General features: G+C 39.3%; 1 protein-coding gene across 1 annotated transcript in view; it reads right to left on the reverse strand.

The window, feature by feature from the left end:
- Positions 1–3,184: 3,184 nt before the first annotated feature.
- The window catches only part of LOC104158049 (cytosolic phospholipase A2 epsilon-like), a 34,216-nt gene continuing 21,854 nt past the window's right edge, over positions 3,185–15,546 (reverse strand). Inside the window, exons 9-20 of the mRNA XM_009695610.1 lie at positions 15,496–15,546; positions 14,741–14,778; positions 12,959–13,094; positions 10,906–11,042; positions 9,449–9,671; positions 8,407–8,521; positions 7,486–7,623; positions 7,103–7,210; positions 6,078–6,269; positions 5,428–5,597; positions 4,257–4,443; positions 3,185–3,393 (exon numbers count right to left, since the gene is read on the reverse strand). The exon at positions 15,496–15,546 is cut by the window's right edge and continues 66 nt beyond it. Coding sequence (XP_009693912.1) covers positions 3,185–3,393; positions 4,257–4,443; positions 5,428–5,597; positions 6,078–6,269; positions 7,103–7,210; positions 7,486–7,623; positions 8,407–8,521; positions 9,449–9,671; positions 10,906–11,042; positions 12,959–13,094; positions 14,741–14,778; positions 15,496–15,546 — 1,704 coding nt within the window. The remainder of the gene's footprint in view (positions 3,394–4,256; positions 4,444–5,427; positions 5,598–6,077; positions 6,270–7,102; positions 7,211–7,485; positions 7,624–8,406; positions 8,522–9,448; positions 9,672–10,905; positions 11,043–12,958; positions 13,095–14,740; positions 14,779–15,495) is intronic.

Consider the following 15,546-nt stretch of genomic DNA (forward strand, 5'->3'; position numbering starts at 1 on the left):
AGTTAGGGGGTCACCAAGACCCGAAAGGAATCTTCCCTTCACAGTTATGGGCACTGAGCAAATATTTTCTACTTTTAAGCATCCCCATCAGTTCTCGAGGAGGCCACAGTGCTTTTGCATGCTGGAGGGCTGTCAGCCCTTCGTGTGCAGGTGGCTGAGGCCAGCCAGGGTCTGTCTGGCTGCCCAGGAGTGGGCAACAAGGACTTCTTTGGCCAAGGACATCCAAACAAACCAATGTGCATACAAAAGGCTTTCTGTAGCTTTTTATTACTTATAGGGAGTAAGCGGGTCTTTGCTTAAAGACACATCTGAAAGAACTTTTTTATCCCCATCTCACCTTTCATTTTGAACAACTCAGGCAGTAAGATGTCTTTCAGCCAAGCAGGCACTGCAGTGACAAATATTGCATGAAACAACTCCCAAATCACCTGCTGAAACTGTAAGAGAGTTCCCCTCATACAGGCAAAGCTTTAAAAGCTCACTCACCTTCTCAAAAAATTTTGTTACTTTGTCCATCTGAATTAAGGTGCTTCAGTGAATGATCTCCAAGAGGATACATTTGGGAGGGTGAAATTAATGTTGAAATTAATGTTAATTACTCTTTACGTTCTCACATTTATAAGGCTTCACTGTGCAGGGCACTGCACACCATGTGAGGTGGTCCCTGTCTCAGTCAGGGAGTACATAAGAAGTAAAAAAAAAAAGGTAGATTTTTTTAAAATTCATCCTTGCTATTATGAAATTTAACAGAAAAATCAAATTCAAAAGAATCTCATTTCACTTTGCAATGAATTGAGAATTGATTGATAAAGGTAACTTTACAGATATTATATAATTTGAATTTCAAAACATTTGGCATTTTAAGACACTCTAACTTCAGAACTAGATGCAACAAATGTCTCCTAGACAAACTTTAAATACATTAAGGATGGGTAACTAACAGATCACAAAAAGCAGTAGTCAAAGGAAGGTAACCCCAAAGGAAAACATTCCTAGAGAGCCTGCAAACAACTCAGTTACAAGCCTATTGCATACTTTTATCAATGATCTGGAAATTTAAAAAAAAAAAAACAACAACAAACCACTATTGGCACCCTGTTTCAAAAACAAGATATTGAAATATTGAGGAAGTTGAAGGAAAGAGCTGCAGAATGATCCTGAGAGTAGGAGGAACTCCCTCAGAGAGGGAAAGGCAGGTTTCCCATCAGCCAGCGGGACACAAGGCAGAGACACCCCAAGGATGACTTGGGATGCAGCACACCTATGTCAGTACAGTAATTAGTCACGGTTAGAAGATGGGCTAATTAACCCTGATGAAAAGCAGAGTTAACCAGGCGCAGGCTGTGTCATGCACCTATCTGGCTTCTTTCCATCCTGTTGTTGAGTAAGTTTCCCCTGTAAAACAGACTGAAACATCTTCCATCTTGCTTTGTTTCATTTCCAGCAAAAAGGTCTTAGAAACCATGGGGGTAAAACCAAAGACATCTCTGGAAAAGACCCAGATGCATCCCACAAGCTGATATTCTAGTGTTCTGGAGCTGAACCACAATTACAGCTGCCTCACATGTGAAGGGCTAGTCATTTAAACATAGAATCATAGAATGGTTTGGTTGGAAGGGACCTTAAAGATCACCTGGTTCCAACCCACCTGCCATGGCCAGGGACGCCCTCCACTAGACGAGGTGGTTCAAAGCCCCATCCAACCTGGCCACGAACACTTCCAGGGAGGGGGCATCCACAGCAATACTGTACATGAGAACAGGGTTACACTGTGCTCTTTCAAGTGTTTCAGGTACGTGAACACAATTAACATACTCAGAGGTGAAAAATATGGCCCATTCCTCCTCTTTCACCACCCAAATTGCTATAAGATGCACCACCAGCTGTTTTTTCCATAGGAGAGAATCTTTTCCTCTCATCCATTTCCCAGAACTTCATTCCATACAAACAAATTTGTCACTTCTGAGCATCATCAAGACTCTCACGATCTCAACACCAGTTCTACCCTGGTGACTCAGTCTGAAGTTCACTGCAACAGTAGGAGCCTTTTATTATCAAAGGGAAGATAATCCCAAGCATTGTCTGAGCTGCTGTGACCAGCCTCTTCGTGTATCACAGCCCCACAGTGCAGGGCTGCTATCATGAAAGACTGAGCTTACGATCTGTCCATTGCAAAGCTGTGAGAAGAGAGCCTTTGGCAGCTACCTTCCTCAGAAGACCTCCAGGATTTTTGATGATGAAGAACCACTCTCTCAGGACAATCCCTGAAAAAGACCATTTGCAGGAAAGCATTAAACAGTTGAAAAAATACATCTTAAAGGGATCAAGAGGCTCTCTTGCATTGCTCTATTCTATGCAAACAACTAGCAGCCACTTCCCATCTTATGAAACACTGGGACAAATTGCAAGGCCATCGTTCAGGAACAGTCAAAGCAGGTGAAGATGACTGAGACAGGACAGTCAGCAGCAACTCCAAGAGAAAATGAAAGGAAGGTTGAGCAACATGACTACTACTTAGGCTGAATATAGGTGGTTCTGTGAATAGCAGCTGAGAAGACTCACTTGCCCACCTGAAACAAAAATGACCTAATTCAGGGGTATTTTTTATTGATGGTGAAAACTGTATAGATTTTTACAACAGAGAGTAACTTAAGAAATCTGTTTTCAAAGATCAGTGAAGAAAGTCAGTTAAATGAAAACCTCATAGTGGACAGATAATCAAATTGGAGATGACAACCTTCAGTAATTAAGATAAGCAAGACCAACACAATGGATTAGCTGTTTACCATAGAAATTCCAGTTCAAGGGATTGCTTTTCTGCCAGACAGGAAAAAACATAAATACTGGTTTGAGTCACATTTTAACGTGCCACATATTTCATTATTATCTTACACAATACTATATTAATTTATATGGAATATATATAACAATTGGTAAACTAACAAGGTAACAAAACTAAACACAAATTTTCTGCTTTGAAGTTTGTTTTGGATTAAACCACTGGTAAATTCCAATCTGCTTGTCTGAACAGTCATGTAAAAAGGATTAACTAGAGTCCAGCATGTCCTCAGGACGATGCAATTTCTATGCAAGTATCACTGGCAAGCATCAAACATCTTGATCGCACCAGATAACAGACAACCCAAGAAATATCACATGGAAGGTTGAATCTAGTAGGTGTTGGCTAATAATTCCGCTGCTTCCTCCGTGCCACTGCCAAGCGCAAGGCCCGAATAATCAACTTCTCATTATTCAGGATGTTGTAATCAGTCAGTTTCACCAGTTTGTCAAAATTCTCTTCACTGAAACACACCTCCCTTGTCGTAAATGGGGAGAGGATGCTGGAGACATCAACTTTGCCTTCAGCCATCTCTTCAGGACTCCTTTCCACACCTGAGGGACAAACCACAAGGAGATGCACCAATAAGGTTTTATTGCAGTATGTGGCTCATATCAGTCATTTAAATAATTATAGGTAGAAAAGGGAGATTTGGAGGGAAAGATATGATTTGCCAGAGGGATGTAAAAGTAGTCCAGTAGCACCGTATTCTTCAGCCTCTGGATCAAGCCTCTGTCCAAAAATCATGTAAACCCAAACAGCTGAGAATGAGAACAACATTGATTATCAGCAGCTGCACTTGTAGACCACTCCTTGAAAAACAAAATGTTGTTACCCAAACTAGAAAAGTGTAAGCATAAGGAAAACAAGATACTCTTGTACTGGATGAAATAACAGACCTCTCGCTGAAAGTTCAGGAGAAACGACAGCACTCAGAGGACATAGTTCATATTAAAAAGAAAGATCTCTGTCCACTCAGTCCTCAGTCTCAGAGATTGCTTTTAAATATGTGAACAAAACCCAGATGAATGGGTTACTATCAAAACCTCCAGAAGGTTTTACCTCCATCTTTGTTTGCAAGGAGAGGTGCATAACACGTCCATGTCAGTAGAGTAAAAACAGCTAATGTTGAGGACCTACCACCCATGCTGTACGTATTTTGGGAGTTTTACCTTCATAGTCTCTCTAGTAAGTCCTGTGGAGTAAATGCCTGCTTTTATCTCAAACGTATTAGGAAAGCTTCTGGAGCTCTCACAGTTCAGACATTCTGACACAGACCAGTTATGTTTGTTAGTGATGAGACAGATAATGCCGGCATTGGGAAGAAGGTCAGAGATGACAGAGAGACACTAGATACTGAGAGGACACACTAGGCAATTGACTTTTTATTTAAAATTGCTAGCCACAGACGACTCACCAGGAGCTTTATATTTCTTGAAGGTGTCATTTACTAGGGGGAAAAAAAGTACTGTTGGAGCTTGTGGACTGTCAGCATCTTCAAACACATAGCACTCCTTCAAGTTTTCTCTGTCTTCCTCACTTATCTCAATTTTGGGAAATGGAATTCCTTGCCCCGAGATGTACTTTGCAATCTGATCCAGAGGCTGGATGAATGCATAAAATAAATAAAATTAATACAAAAGAATCAAAAAGCAAAAAAGATCCAGAGATCTGGATTTTTTAAACTCCAGCAGGTAACATGAATATTCTAAGGCTTGAATCTTCCTCTGGGAAAATGTTAAGTCTCAGATGGAAACAGCCATAACCACACCAGACATTGCAGCTTATCTTACTTTCTGCATTGCTTTAGGCAAAACAAAAGTCACATTCTTTGAGCTTGCAAATGGACCCAAAAGCCACAGGACTGATTTTATAATTCCAATGAAACAAGTTCAGAAGCAGAAGGCAAAGATCAGTTCAGATTATTCTGCGTCATTGTCTTGACTTCATTATTTACCACTTTCCTAATCTTTCTGTCCTCTGCATAGTTTGTGATTGTTTGATAGTGGCTCCCTGTTAATAAATACATTTATCAACATACATTATGACCTCATTAAAAAAAAGCTTTAACACCTATATTTACTATAATCCTATGCTTATTTTTATATTATTCTCATTATATATGCAACACTAATTACATTATTTTTCATTATTAATCAAGTCCAGTATCAGCCAGGACATTTCCCTAAGACTGATATGAGACAAATAGGCCCAGAGACACATAGGTTTTTCCATTTAATCCGTTAAAACATTGTCAGGACTTTCCATTGCCTCTGTAACTTGCTCAGTTCAAGGATAACTAAAATCAGTATCAGAGCTCCAGAATGCTCCTCAGTCAGCTCTTCAAAAACTCTTGGATCCACTGCAGTCAAGACCTTGATGATTTTAAAATGCCTATATCCATCACTGTCTTCTAATACCCTTCCTGGTTACTGAGAAATAAATCCCCTAATAATCTAAATAATAAATCAGATAATAATCACCTAAATCCCATTCCAGTACTGGAAAGTTAGTTGGTTTAACTGATGAGTGCTAGAAACTAAAAGACCACAAAGGAAAAATATCTTAGATACCATGGCTTTTCTTACCAATGTCTGGGACCCTCCACTGTAATTTAAATGCAGGATGACGTCCACCTCCCTCTTTGATCTCAGAAGTGGTGGGTAGCTGGTATTGATGAAAAAACCAGTATCAACCAGGGAGAGCTCATCGTCTGCTGTTTCCATCAGTTTATTTGGGAAGGAGTCTATCACTGTGTCTGAAACACAAACATTTCTCATTACAACAAATAAAAAACAAGATTGACTGCCTCTCTGCAGGAAGTTAAAGAGGGAAGAATGGAGAATTTTGCCCCCCATTTTCCTTGCCTTCCTTTGACTCACTAGCAGCACTGATTTACAGGAGTAAGTGACATACTACAGCTTTTCCACTCCTTCCTTCCCGGACACCTTAAGCAGTTTCGGCCCTAAAGGGGAGATTCCCCTCTGCCTCCTTAGGCTGAGCTCACCTTGTGCACTGGAACACAATCCCCAGACAACCAAATTCAATTTCACCCTTCAACCCCCCTAAAAAAATGAAATGCTGTTCAAATCTGGCTTCCATGCCTTCCATTTGTGGAAGGGAGAAGTGGAATTTCCGAAGTCAGTCTTGTCTCTTCCTCCTTGTTGGAAATCCAAAATGAATTCCCAAACCTAAACCTCCTCAAAATGTTACTGGAGAAAATGTTGTTTTACTGTGCCTTTCCAGGTAGAAAATCCTTCACTCTCCAGGTACTTGTTATGCATCTGGAAGCCTCTGATAAAATTGGGATACTGTGCAATGGTTGGGCGTCCTGTTAAGACATCTCGCAGAGCAGAGGAGAGGACACTCGAGGGAGTGAATAGACATGTGTCTACCTCATAGGGATTCATGGACAGAAAGGGTTCTTCCTCTGCAAGAAGGAAAGAAGTTCTGAATTTAGGACAGTTTTCTGAAATGATCAATGTTTTAGAAAATAGAGTAACTAATAACCACAGTTGTCACCATCCCCCACCCCAAAGGTAAATCAAACGTGGTTATAAGCCCTTAAGGTCTATGCTACCAAATAAAACTCAGCATTAGATAGTGAATGAAATGACAGCTACCCGCGGGTAGCAAGCTGCCAGGCAGTGTGCACCACCTCCCACTCTAGGCATCCTTGAATGATGCCCACCTCTATTGCAGCGCGTGGTGGAGGGGAGAGCTGAGTCCCAAAACATACAGGAGGACAAAGCTGGTCTTTGAACAGGACACCTTCAGAATGCATGTGAGTATCACCCAACTGCAAACATTAGCTAAGTTAGGAGCCTAGTCACTCCAGCTTCCCTGTGCAATTAACAGCAAGAGCGAGCTTTCTCCACAGGCAGTTTAGTGGAGAAAACAGCCCTTTGCAAAAGCTATTTTCTCTACTGACAGTATTAGTGGTCAAGGAGGACAATATCCTAACTTAACAATCTTAAGATGTGTTCTTAATACAACATGATTTTTATATGTCTGCTGGAGACTGTTTTTGTGTCTGCATGTCCTTTAGAAAAAGGCACAGCTTTGCCAAAGAAGCACAGTTCAGCTCTTCTAAATCAGGCAGAAAAATTTCTTAGCTGACATTTCTGCTTTGCTTTCCTCATGCCTCTCTCTCTGACTTCTACAGCATCTCTTTCAGCATTAGACCTCTGCACAGAATATAAGCAATATATACCGGTGGCAAAAAAAAAAAAAAAAAAAAAACCAACCACAAAAACTTCTCACCAATATCTTTTACTCTGTCTCTGGTCCATCTACACCAGAAGTCCTCTGAATCAGTAGCCAAATTCCAGACATACATCACATCTATGGAAAATATACTACTCCACATGCCTGTAATGTGAAAGAGAGAATAGAAACTGACGATGGAGTAGTCTTGGAAGAATTTTAATTGATACATACCTAGAGTCCTTCCCCTTGGATACTTCCTTTCTGTCTGGACGGATATCTTCATGGGCATACTTCGTAAATATGCCCTTCCTAATGCAAACTCACACCTGCTCAACCTGTTTGCTGGTGTCTTCCCAGTGCTGTCCACCACAGACCACATGCTCACTCACACCAGCTGCCTCTCAAGGAGGCCACCTCTCCCTGTAGGCAAAAATCACCTTGCATATAGCAGATTCGAGTCTCTGAGCGCCTCTTCACCATCCTTCCCATAAAGAATTCACTTCCGAAATGGTCTGCGCGAATAGACGCTCCATATTTCAGTAGACTGACTTCATAAGGGGTGAACTCCAGCCATTCTACAGCAACAGCAAGCCAGATCATGAAAAGGCAATAATATGTCAACTAATGCTAAACAGAGGAGTACTAGAGAGCAGGACCAAATCATGAGAAAGACACTGACTGGTATCATAATATGCTGTTCACCAGCTATAGCTGTATCTGTATTGCCTGCAGTCCTAATGCCGTAAGGTCCTTTCACATCAAGGGAGGGTGGTCCCAGGCTGTGATATAGCAACCTCCAGCAGAAAAGTCCTGGTCTGAATGAAACCATAAGCATTCCCTGCAGTTAATCTTACCCAAAATGTAAAGTATTGCTCATGTATAACTTGTTCGTTTTAGGACACCAGTGACATAGAGCTTAGCATTCACTTGGTGTCATGTACTCAGCTGCTCATATGAAACAAATACTGTGAAAATTAATACTAGAGAAAATAGTGATTTTCCTGCCACTGGATCTAAGAAAGTTTTCCCTTTAATTGTTCAAAATAAGTCCATGTGGAACCATCATAAGAATTAGTTTCATTACAAGGTTTTTATGACCAGGATAAACCGTGAGTTTGGCATCTTCTGTGGTATATTGTCACTTCTGGCAATGTAAAGAATTCAAATTCTAAAGACTAAACATGCTTGGATTTTTTAATTTTAAGTGTTAGTCACTATTATCTGAAATTTCAAAAGGGTTTTTTTTGCAATTAGAATGAAAAGACTATTGTATTATTAAAGCTGATTACATGCATTTAGTCTTAGCTTGGATTACTTAAATTATGAAGTTGTTAAGAAATCTAAATCATAACCATTACCTCTGAATGCCTGAGCACTATAGCTGGACTTGAGGTTGATGGCCACATAGATGGGCAATGGGTTTTGACCGTTATCCACTGCCTGACGTTGGTCTGAGAGTCTATGCTCATCTTTCTGGTTTTGATTAAAAAAGGTTAATGGAACAAGGTGAAAACCAACTTGCACTTTAAATAATATATTGTGAAATATCAGCTTTATCTAGGTTCTCCTTCCCATTTCTCAGCTCACTGGATTTTTCAGAAATATCTGCCATGGGATATTCCAAACTTGGCAAGTATCCCATAAAAAGCAGCTACACCCTATAAGGGTTCTCGAATTTTGAGATATGCAGAGAGGTTGACTGTAGATTCAGCAAGGAAAAAAAACATTCCCAGGAAGAAATACATGGCTAAGTCAAAGGTAAGGTACTTTCCTTGGCTAGATCTCAGCGAATAGAGTTGATCATATTTTAAGATATTTTGCAAGTTTATCCATATGGAAGAATATATTCTATTGCACATGACAATTTAAAACTTCCTTGTATAAACATAAACCAGAAGGAAACTAGTTAAGTCACACTATTTTTAAAGTACCGAAATTTCTATCACTCTTTCTTAAAACTTGACAACATATTTAAAGAATGGTCTTTCCTGCTATTTGAATCATCTCTGTATGAAGTCTATAATTAAGTCACTTCATAAATGTCTATCTTCATTTATGTTAGTGAAGTAAATTATTTCAAATTTTTAAATGCCTCTTCTAGTCAGAATATTTAATGTCCAAAGTGATCAGCTTACATTTCAAAATAACTTTTTCTCAGGAGTTTTCTTTCTATAAGAAGAAAGAAAACCTTTGACTGTAATGTCATGGCTCCTTCAGTTCAAGGTCAACCTCACTTTAAAGCAAGAGTAGTGTTTTAATAATGGATCCAAATATACAGAATTTAATCAACCACTAAACTAATTATTTGCATTAGTAGTACTGAATGGCATCCCAGGATTTGTTTTGTTCTCCTTTATAGCCATAGAAGTTCATCAGGTTTCTGGAAAAAAGGAGTAATACCTTATCATGTAGCATGGATTCAATGACAAGCCCCCAAAGGTCTATGAAAGAAGTGTTATGTCCTTCTTTAGTCCTCTCCATCAGGTCATTATAATAGTACTTCAGACAATCCAAAGAAAAACAGCAGATCTTGGATTTGGTTACTTGCTTGCGAGCTACCTTGATTGCGTCCTCCAGATATTTTTGTGACCAATTAGCATCTTCGTATAAGTTTGCCATTGTCCTGAAGAAACATTAGAAGAAAAAAATGGAAAAGGAGGCATGCTGTGGTTTGGCTTCAGAGGACTTTTGTGAAATCTGTTCGCCTGTCTCTTAATTCTTAAGGGATTCACAACTAAAAATTAAACATACGGAAAATACTCTCATTTCAAGAGCAAACAAAACCTCCAAGCTTTCCTAGTTTTGATGATAAAAGTTTATGTGAGCTCAAAAATGATCTGAGAAATTCTAGGGAGGGAAAAAAAAAATAAATCAAACCCACCCAAGGCTATTTAAATACTGAAGACTTGTGGAGTCTTTGAAAATTCATTTCCTGGAAGGTGGGGAGTATTCTAGGGAGCAGTTACTACTAGTTTGCTCTAGTCCTACATTTGCTTCCAAGTATCTGCTAATGGTTCCTGTCAGCAAGAGAACTGGGCAGTTCTTGCATATGTCCTCGTACAGCCATTCTTATTTGTCTCCTTGAAATCGTAACAGACAGGTACACTCAGATCTCCACACACATACTGAAAAGTTAAAAGGATTTTGGCAAATTCTTAGACAAACCTGTCATTACGATTTGGACTCATATAAAGGACTGACATAGAATTCAGTGCAAAAAAAACCTCTCCACTTCCAACCAAGTGTAGAGGAGTGGAGCTACCTAGAACTCACTTGATTAAATACTTAAGTTATTTGAAATATGACATCATCTGCTGTATGCCCACTGGGAGAAGAGAGAACTTTATAATGATCAACCATAGCTGCAGTCTCTCCAAGGTCAGTAACTTGGTGTCATTTGTTGGACTGTCTGTGACAGTATTAATTCCATTAGCCCCAAACACATCTTTTACCAGAGGGAGATGCACTCTAAATCCAAAATGGAAGTGAGAATAACCAGCAAATGGCAGGCATAAATTCTTCTTCCCATTTTTCTTCAAATTCCAGTCTAAAGACAAATTCGTTGCATTCAATCTAAGGTATAATTGATAAAATATTAAAAGGTAATAGAGCATTTACATGAAAATACCAGGCATAGGCTGTGTCAGTGTGCTGACAAAAGCAGCTGATGAATATGACTATTGATCTCTTACTCAGTACGTTTGGTTTCTTTGCTCCAGGTGGACACAGAGGAGATGGTGGGGAAAATGGAAGTGCTTTTGCTTTCTTAAGTGTCATACAAGCTGGTGGTGCTGTACAAATAGTCAACAGTATTGAGCAGAGTGTGCAAACATAAATCTTGTTTAGGTCATTCTCACCATGTGGTACCCGATAAACCACCGATGTAGGAAATGCAGTCTAACAGGTTGAGTTTCTGGAGACCCAGCAGGCTGCCGTACATCGCTGTCAGCGACCTCGTCCCTCCCCCAGTTGTCGTGATGGCCACCACTGGCACCTGTTCAACACAGCAAGGCAGAAGGACCGAAAACCATGCACTTATTAGAGACAAGCAATCCTTCTTACTGCAGAAACGAGATGACAGGCTACAGGCATTGATACAAGCAGTGACGTTATTACTTTCTGTAAAAAGGATGTGATTGTTGCAAAAGGCTTCTGTTGCCACCACCTGACTGATCGGAGAAGGAAGGATCGGGTGGGCTGTTTGTTTAATATATAATTGGAAATCAACCTCATCACCCCGGAATTCTTCTCAAAGTGTATTATTAGAAGCTGTCATAGAAAATACAGGATTTACCATGCCGGAGCAGATTAGGGATCTATGATTCTGCCTCTAACAATGACCAGTGTCTCAGAAGAATGCACAGCACCCTGTAATCAGCTAGACCACACAATATCTGAAGCCTTCCTGGCCTCAGGCCACTAATTACTTTATGTCCCGAAGCACAATCATTGACAGGGTTTCCCCCTCCCCAAGGTCCAAGTGTAACTGAAGAGACAGGCTATTCTTCTCCTAATCTTCTCCTGATCTAGTACACCCTTTGCTTCCGTTAGTATCTTGAGTTACATGGATGCTTACATGACCTAGGGAAAATGTCTGTTTATACCTTTCAAGTATTAGCTTCTAATTTCATCAAGCAATCAGTTGTTCTAAAGTCAATGGAGAGAGCTTGAAGAAAATATTTATCTCATTCTATGAAATTTAAAAGAAAAAACAAAACACAAACAAACTCAAATAGATGTTCTTCCTACCCTAAAATTGATAAGAACTTAAAATCTAGGAAATTTTATAAAATAATAATGAGGAAAAATCTGATCATCTTAACTAAAATTGGAATAATTTCAAAAAGTTATATTTTGGTTTTTACATTTTCTAACCTTTTTCATTATTCATTAAAATTCTAATGATAAATTTTTTTTTTCAGTTCAAATGTAAGTCAGTTAAGAAGGTAGAGGGGATTTTTTCCACAATTTTGAAGTTAAATACATGAATTAGAGAGCCAGAGTAATTAGACCTTTTCAAAAAAACAGCTTTGGTCTTACCATTTTGGTCTTAGCACCTCAATCACTTTTCTGTGTGTCAGGAAACTCTTAGACAGATATGTAAAAATGTTCTTTCCAGCTTTCTTGAAAACTTTATTTCCTATATTATTCTCTGCTCTGAAATTCAAAATATGATTTTTTTAAATCTGTATCCTATCCACAGCACTATTTCTTTTAATTGTCAGCTAAAGAGAATTCTTCTTGTTACTATATTCGTACTTTTCTGATTTTCAACAACCCAGCTAGCCATAAGCAGTTACAAAAACTTATGACTGAACTATGGAGGCAGGAGCAGGGACTACAGTGATAAAGCTACACTTTCAATAAGCTATTTCATCTATACAACTCAATGATGCTGTAAGATTCACTCTTCTTTTCCAGCTTGATGGTTTTATTTTAGTAGTCAGTTTTCCCAACAATACACCTCTTCTGCTGCAGAAACCACACGAAGTATTTTTATTCAGATGTCTCTGTGAAAATTTTTGCTTCCTCCTGCCAAAATCCTTCACAAATGCCATGACCACTACCTTGCCCCTGTTACTGAGTTAAGGCACACTATTTCCCAGGCGGCATCCCCCAGCTGCTCCATATCTGTCCACTATAAATTCTCTTCCCGAGACTCCAGAATAAACAGGAATGGGTTGAACTGAGGAGCTGTTGAGAAGTTTCTGGGGCTGTAAAGGCATTATCCTGCCTTCCCGGCTCTGCTGCATGAACCAGCTACTGTTTCTCTTGTCATCTCTTGCCCCAGGTCACCAGGCCTTCCCCAGAACAGCAATAATTAAGTTGGTGTGTCAATTGCAGTTTCAATTTGTGAGCCAGGCCCTGATCCCCGGAAAGGAATTGCTACCACGGACTGTATCGGCTTGCCTCATGCTCTTTCAGATCCTCCTCCAAATGAAGAATCTTTTTCAGAGCAGCAGCAACATATTTCTTCCTTTTCCGCAGGAAGTCCTGCTCTTCCATGCACAGGCTAAACCCCAAGCGCACATCCAGGTCTCCTGAGCTGGAATAGACAATGGAATAAATCAATGCCCACATCATTTATAGCCAATTTCAAGACCTGTAGGGCAGGTAATCAGTAAACTCCATGTATCATCTGTAAAACAAGCTATTTTCAGGTCTGCATATTGATCAAAGTACAGAAGAAAAAGGAACATTTCCATTGCCAGCAAGGAGTAGTAGTGAGGATCAAGAAGAGTTTCCAAGGTGCTTTAGATTTCTTGTGAACACAGGCACAAAAGACACACAAGCCAGGGAAAGATCACTAAAAGGGGTAATTTCAGGAATAATTTTTTCTGTATCCGTCACCGTATCTATTTTTTCACGATGATATCCTGGAAAACTCAAGTGATGCCACCATCACCTGTTCTCAGGTTTTGACAGCTCATTAACAGTATTTAAAGTGAAGGTCCTAATGGGCTGTGACGGAGCTTGAACTGCAGAGCAAGCATCCTCCCCTGCTCAGCCTCTGTCCTGTGAAATCCAGCTTTCAACCCGTGTGCTGAACAGATTTCTAGATAATCATTTGCAAGCTTCCTCCTGCAAATACATAAGAATATCCATAGTTTTTTCCCCATGGGCAGCTACACTGAATTTTCTCCCTTGAGAATTGCGAAGCACAAGCCAAAAAACTTGCATGAAAAGAGGTACAAAACCAATCAAACAGCAGTGAATGTTTTGTGCCTTCAACACCACAAATACACTTGTTACTGAGAAGAGTACTCAGTATTGACCAAATCTTGTCAATATTGTCACATCACCCTCTGGTGACTGTAAACTCTATCCTGAACATGAACGTTTCAAGGGTTAATGTTAGCAACCTCTGTTCTCCAGCAAATTTAGTATATCACAGTCTAATTCTGAAAACAGAATAAGGTCAACTGATTAACTGTATAAAAACAAACCACTTTTTTTAGCAGTAGATTAAAATTTGTCTTGCTCTCTCTATAAATCTTCATCTGTTAGATTTACATTTCAATATATTTTGTTATGGGCTGAGACTGGGCAGGTAGCTCTTCTTCCTATGCTCTGAATTTCACCTACATAAATGGCTCCCATGCTCTGAAAATCCACCTTGCTTCCCTTCTGTATATCACCCAACAGTAAGGGTGCTGTGAACTGTATGAAGTTTTCAGCTGTACCATAAAACCGCATTGTCTTCAATTTTAGCTATCACTGGTGCAATTCTGTCCCTGTGAGTGTGTTGGCCAGGGTGCAGTTGGTCTGGTCTCAGCTCCCATTCTGCTCAGTGAAGCGGGAGAAGTGGGAGAAGCCATGCTGCCTTATGTTTGTTTTGGTGACTTTGCAAAGTTAAAGAGGGATAGAGTTCATCTCTGTCATCATGCAGATCTGATTATTGGCATAAACGGGCAACAAAATTAATATGCGAGTAGTGCAGTTTTACTCATGTCTAAGAACAGTAGTCATAAAATAGGCTAATTTACTCTGAAGAAACCTACCAAGGCTCATAAATTCATCTTGACCTGCATGATCCTGTAACTGCAGCAGACTTGCACTTACCTCAGGCACCACGTGAGTACAGGACAAAGCACTCATGTGACATGTGCTCATCTCTATCTGTTGCAGAAAAAACCTAGATAACTAGTTTACAGTAATCCTGGATGATAGGACAAAAAGAGGCTATCTTACCATTTTCTTGCTGTCAAGCACAAGTGAAAGGAATGACCCTAGAAATCCAGAAAATAAAGCTAATTACCACCAAATTTAAAAACATTTCTTTCCTTCAAGCTCAGGCAATGCTCATTTAGCAGGAAAGGATGTTCTCAAATAATAATTCATACGGCTAAGGACATTATTTTGGTACAATTATCCAAAATCTTACTCCCTGCTCTGGAATCAAATTCTCTTTTATCTAACAAGCCTGTCTGTTTGGTGCAGTTAGCGTGCCTTGAGCTTGCATGTTAAACCGGCTCATAGTGTGCACACTTAGAAGGAGCAACAAGAAAGAGAACAGTTACATTATTTAAAAAAAGTAAAAAAATTACATACAAAAGCATTGTCAATATCAATATTTAGATAAGATCTGAATTAAGGTCATATTCTGGATTTAATTTTTTTTTAATTACTAGCCATTCTGGAATTACCCCAATACCCAAAAAGAAATTTTGAATGCATGTGCACATGACAGTCATTTTTGTTCCCTAAAACTACTTAATTGTAATTTTGGGATGCAGGTTTGCAATGATTTTCATATTATTATAATTATTGTTAACACCTGCTTCCCTAAAAGTGAATATGACTATCTTAATTTTTTTAAACATTTTCAATAAATAGCTGTACAATTTTACAAAGTGATTTTGTTCACATGGTAACTTCAGTTACTCTAGACAACAATATTAAGCACATTTTGAAAATACTTATTTCAAAAGGTTCACAGCACTCACCTCATCTACTATTATTTCCTTCTGCAAAGGGAGTGAATTCAGAGGGAAAGA

This window comes from Cariama cristata, unplaced genomic scaffold (assembly GCF_000690535.1).
Source record: "Cariama cristata isolate BGI_N322 unplaced genomic scaffold, ASM69053v1 scaffold6742, whole genome shotgun sequence".
Classification (NCBI taxonomy): Eukaryota; Metazoa; Chordata; class Aves; order Cariamiformes; family Cariamidae; genus Cariama; species Cariama cristata.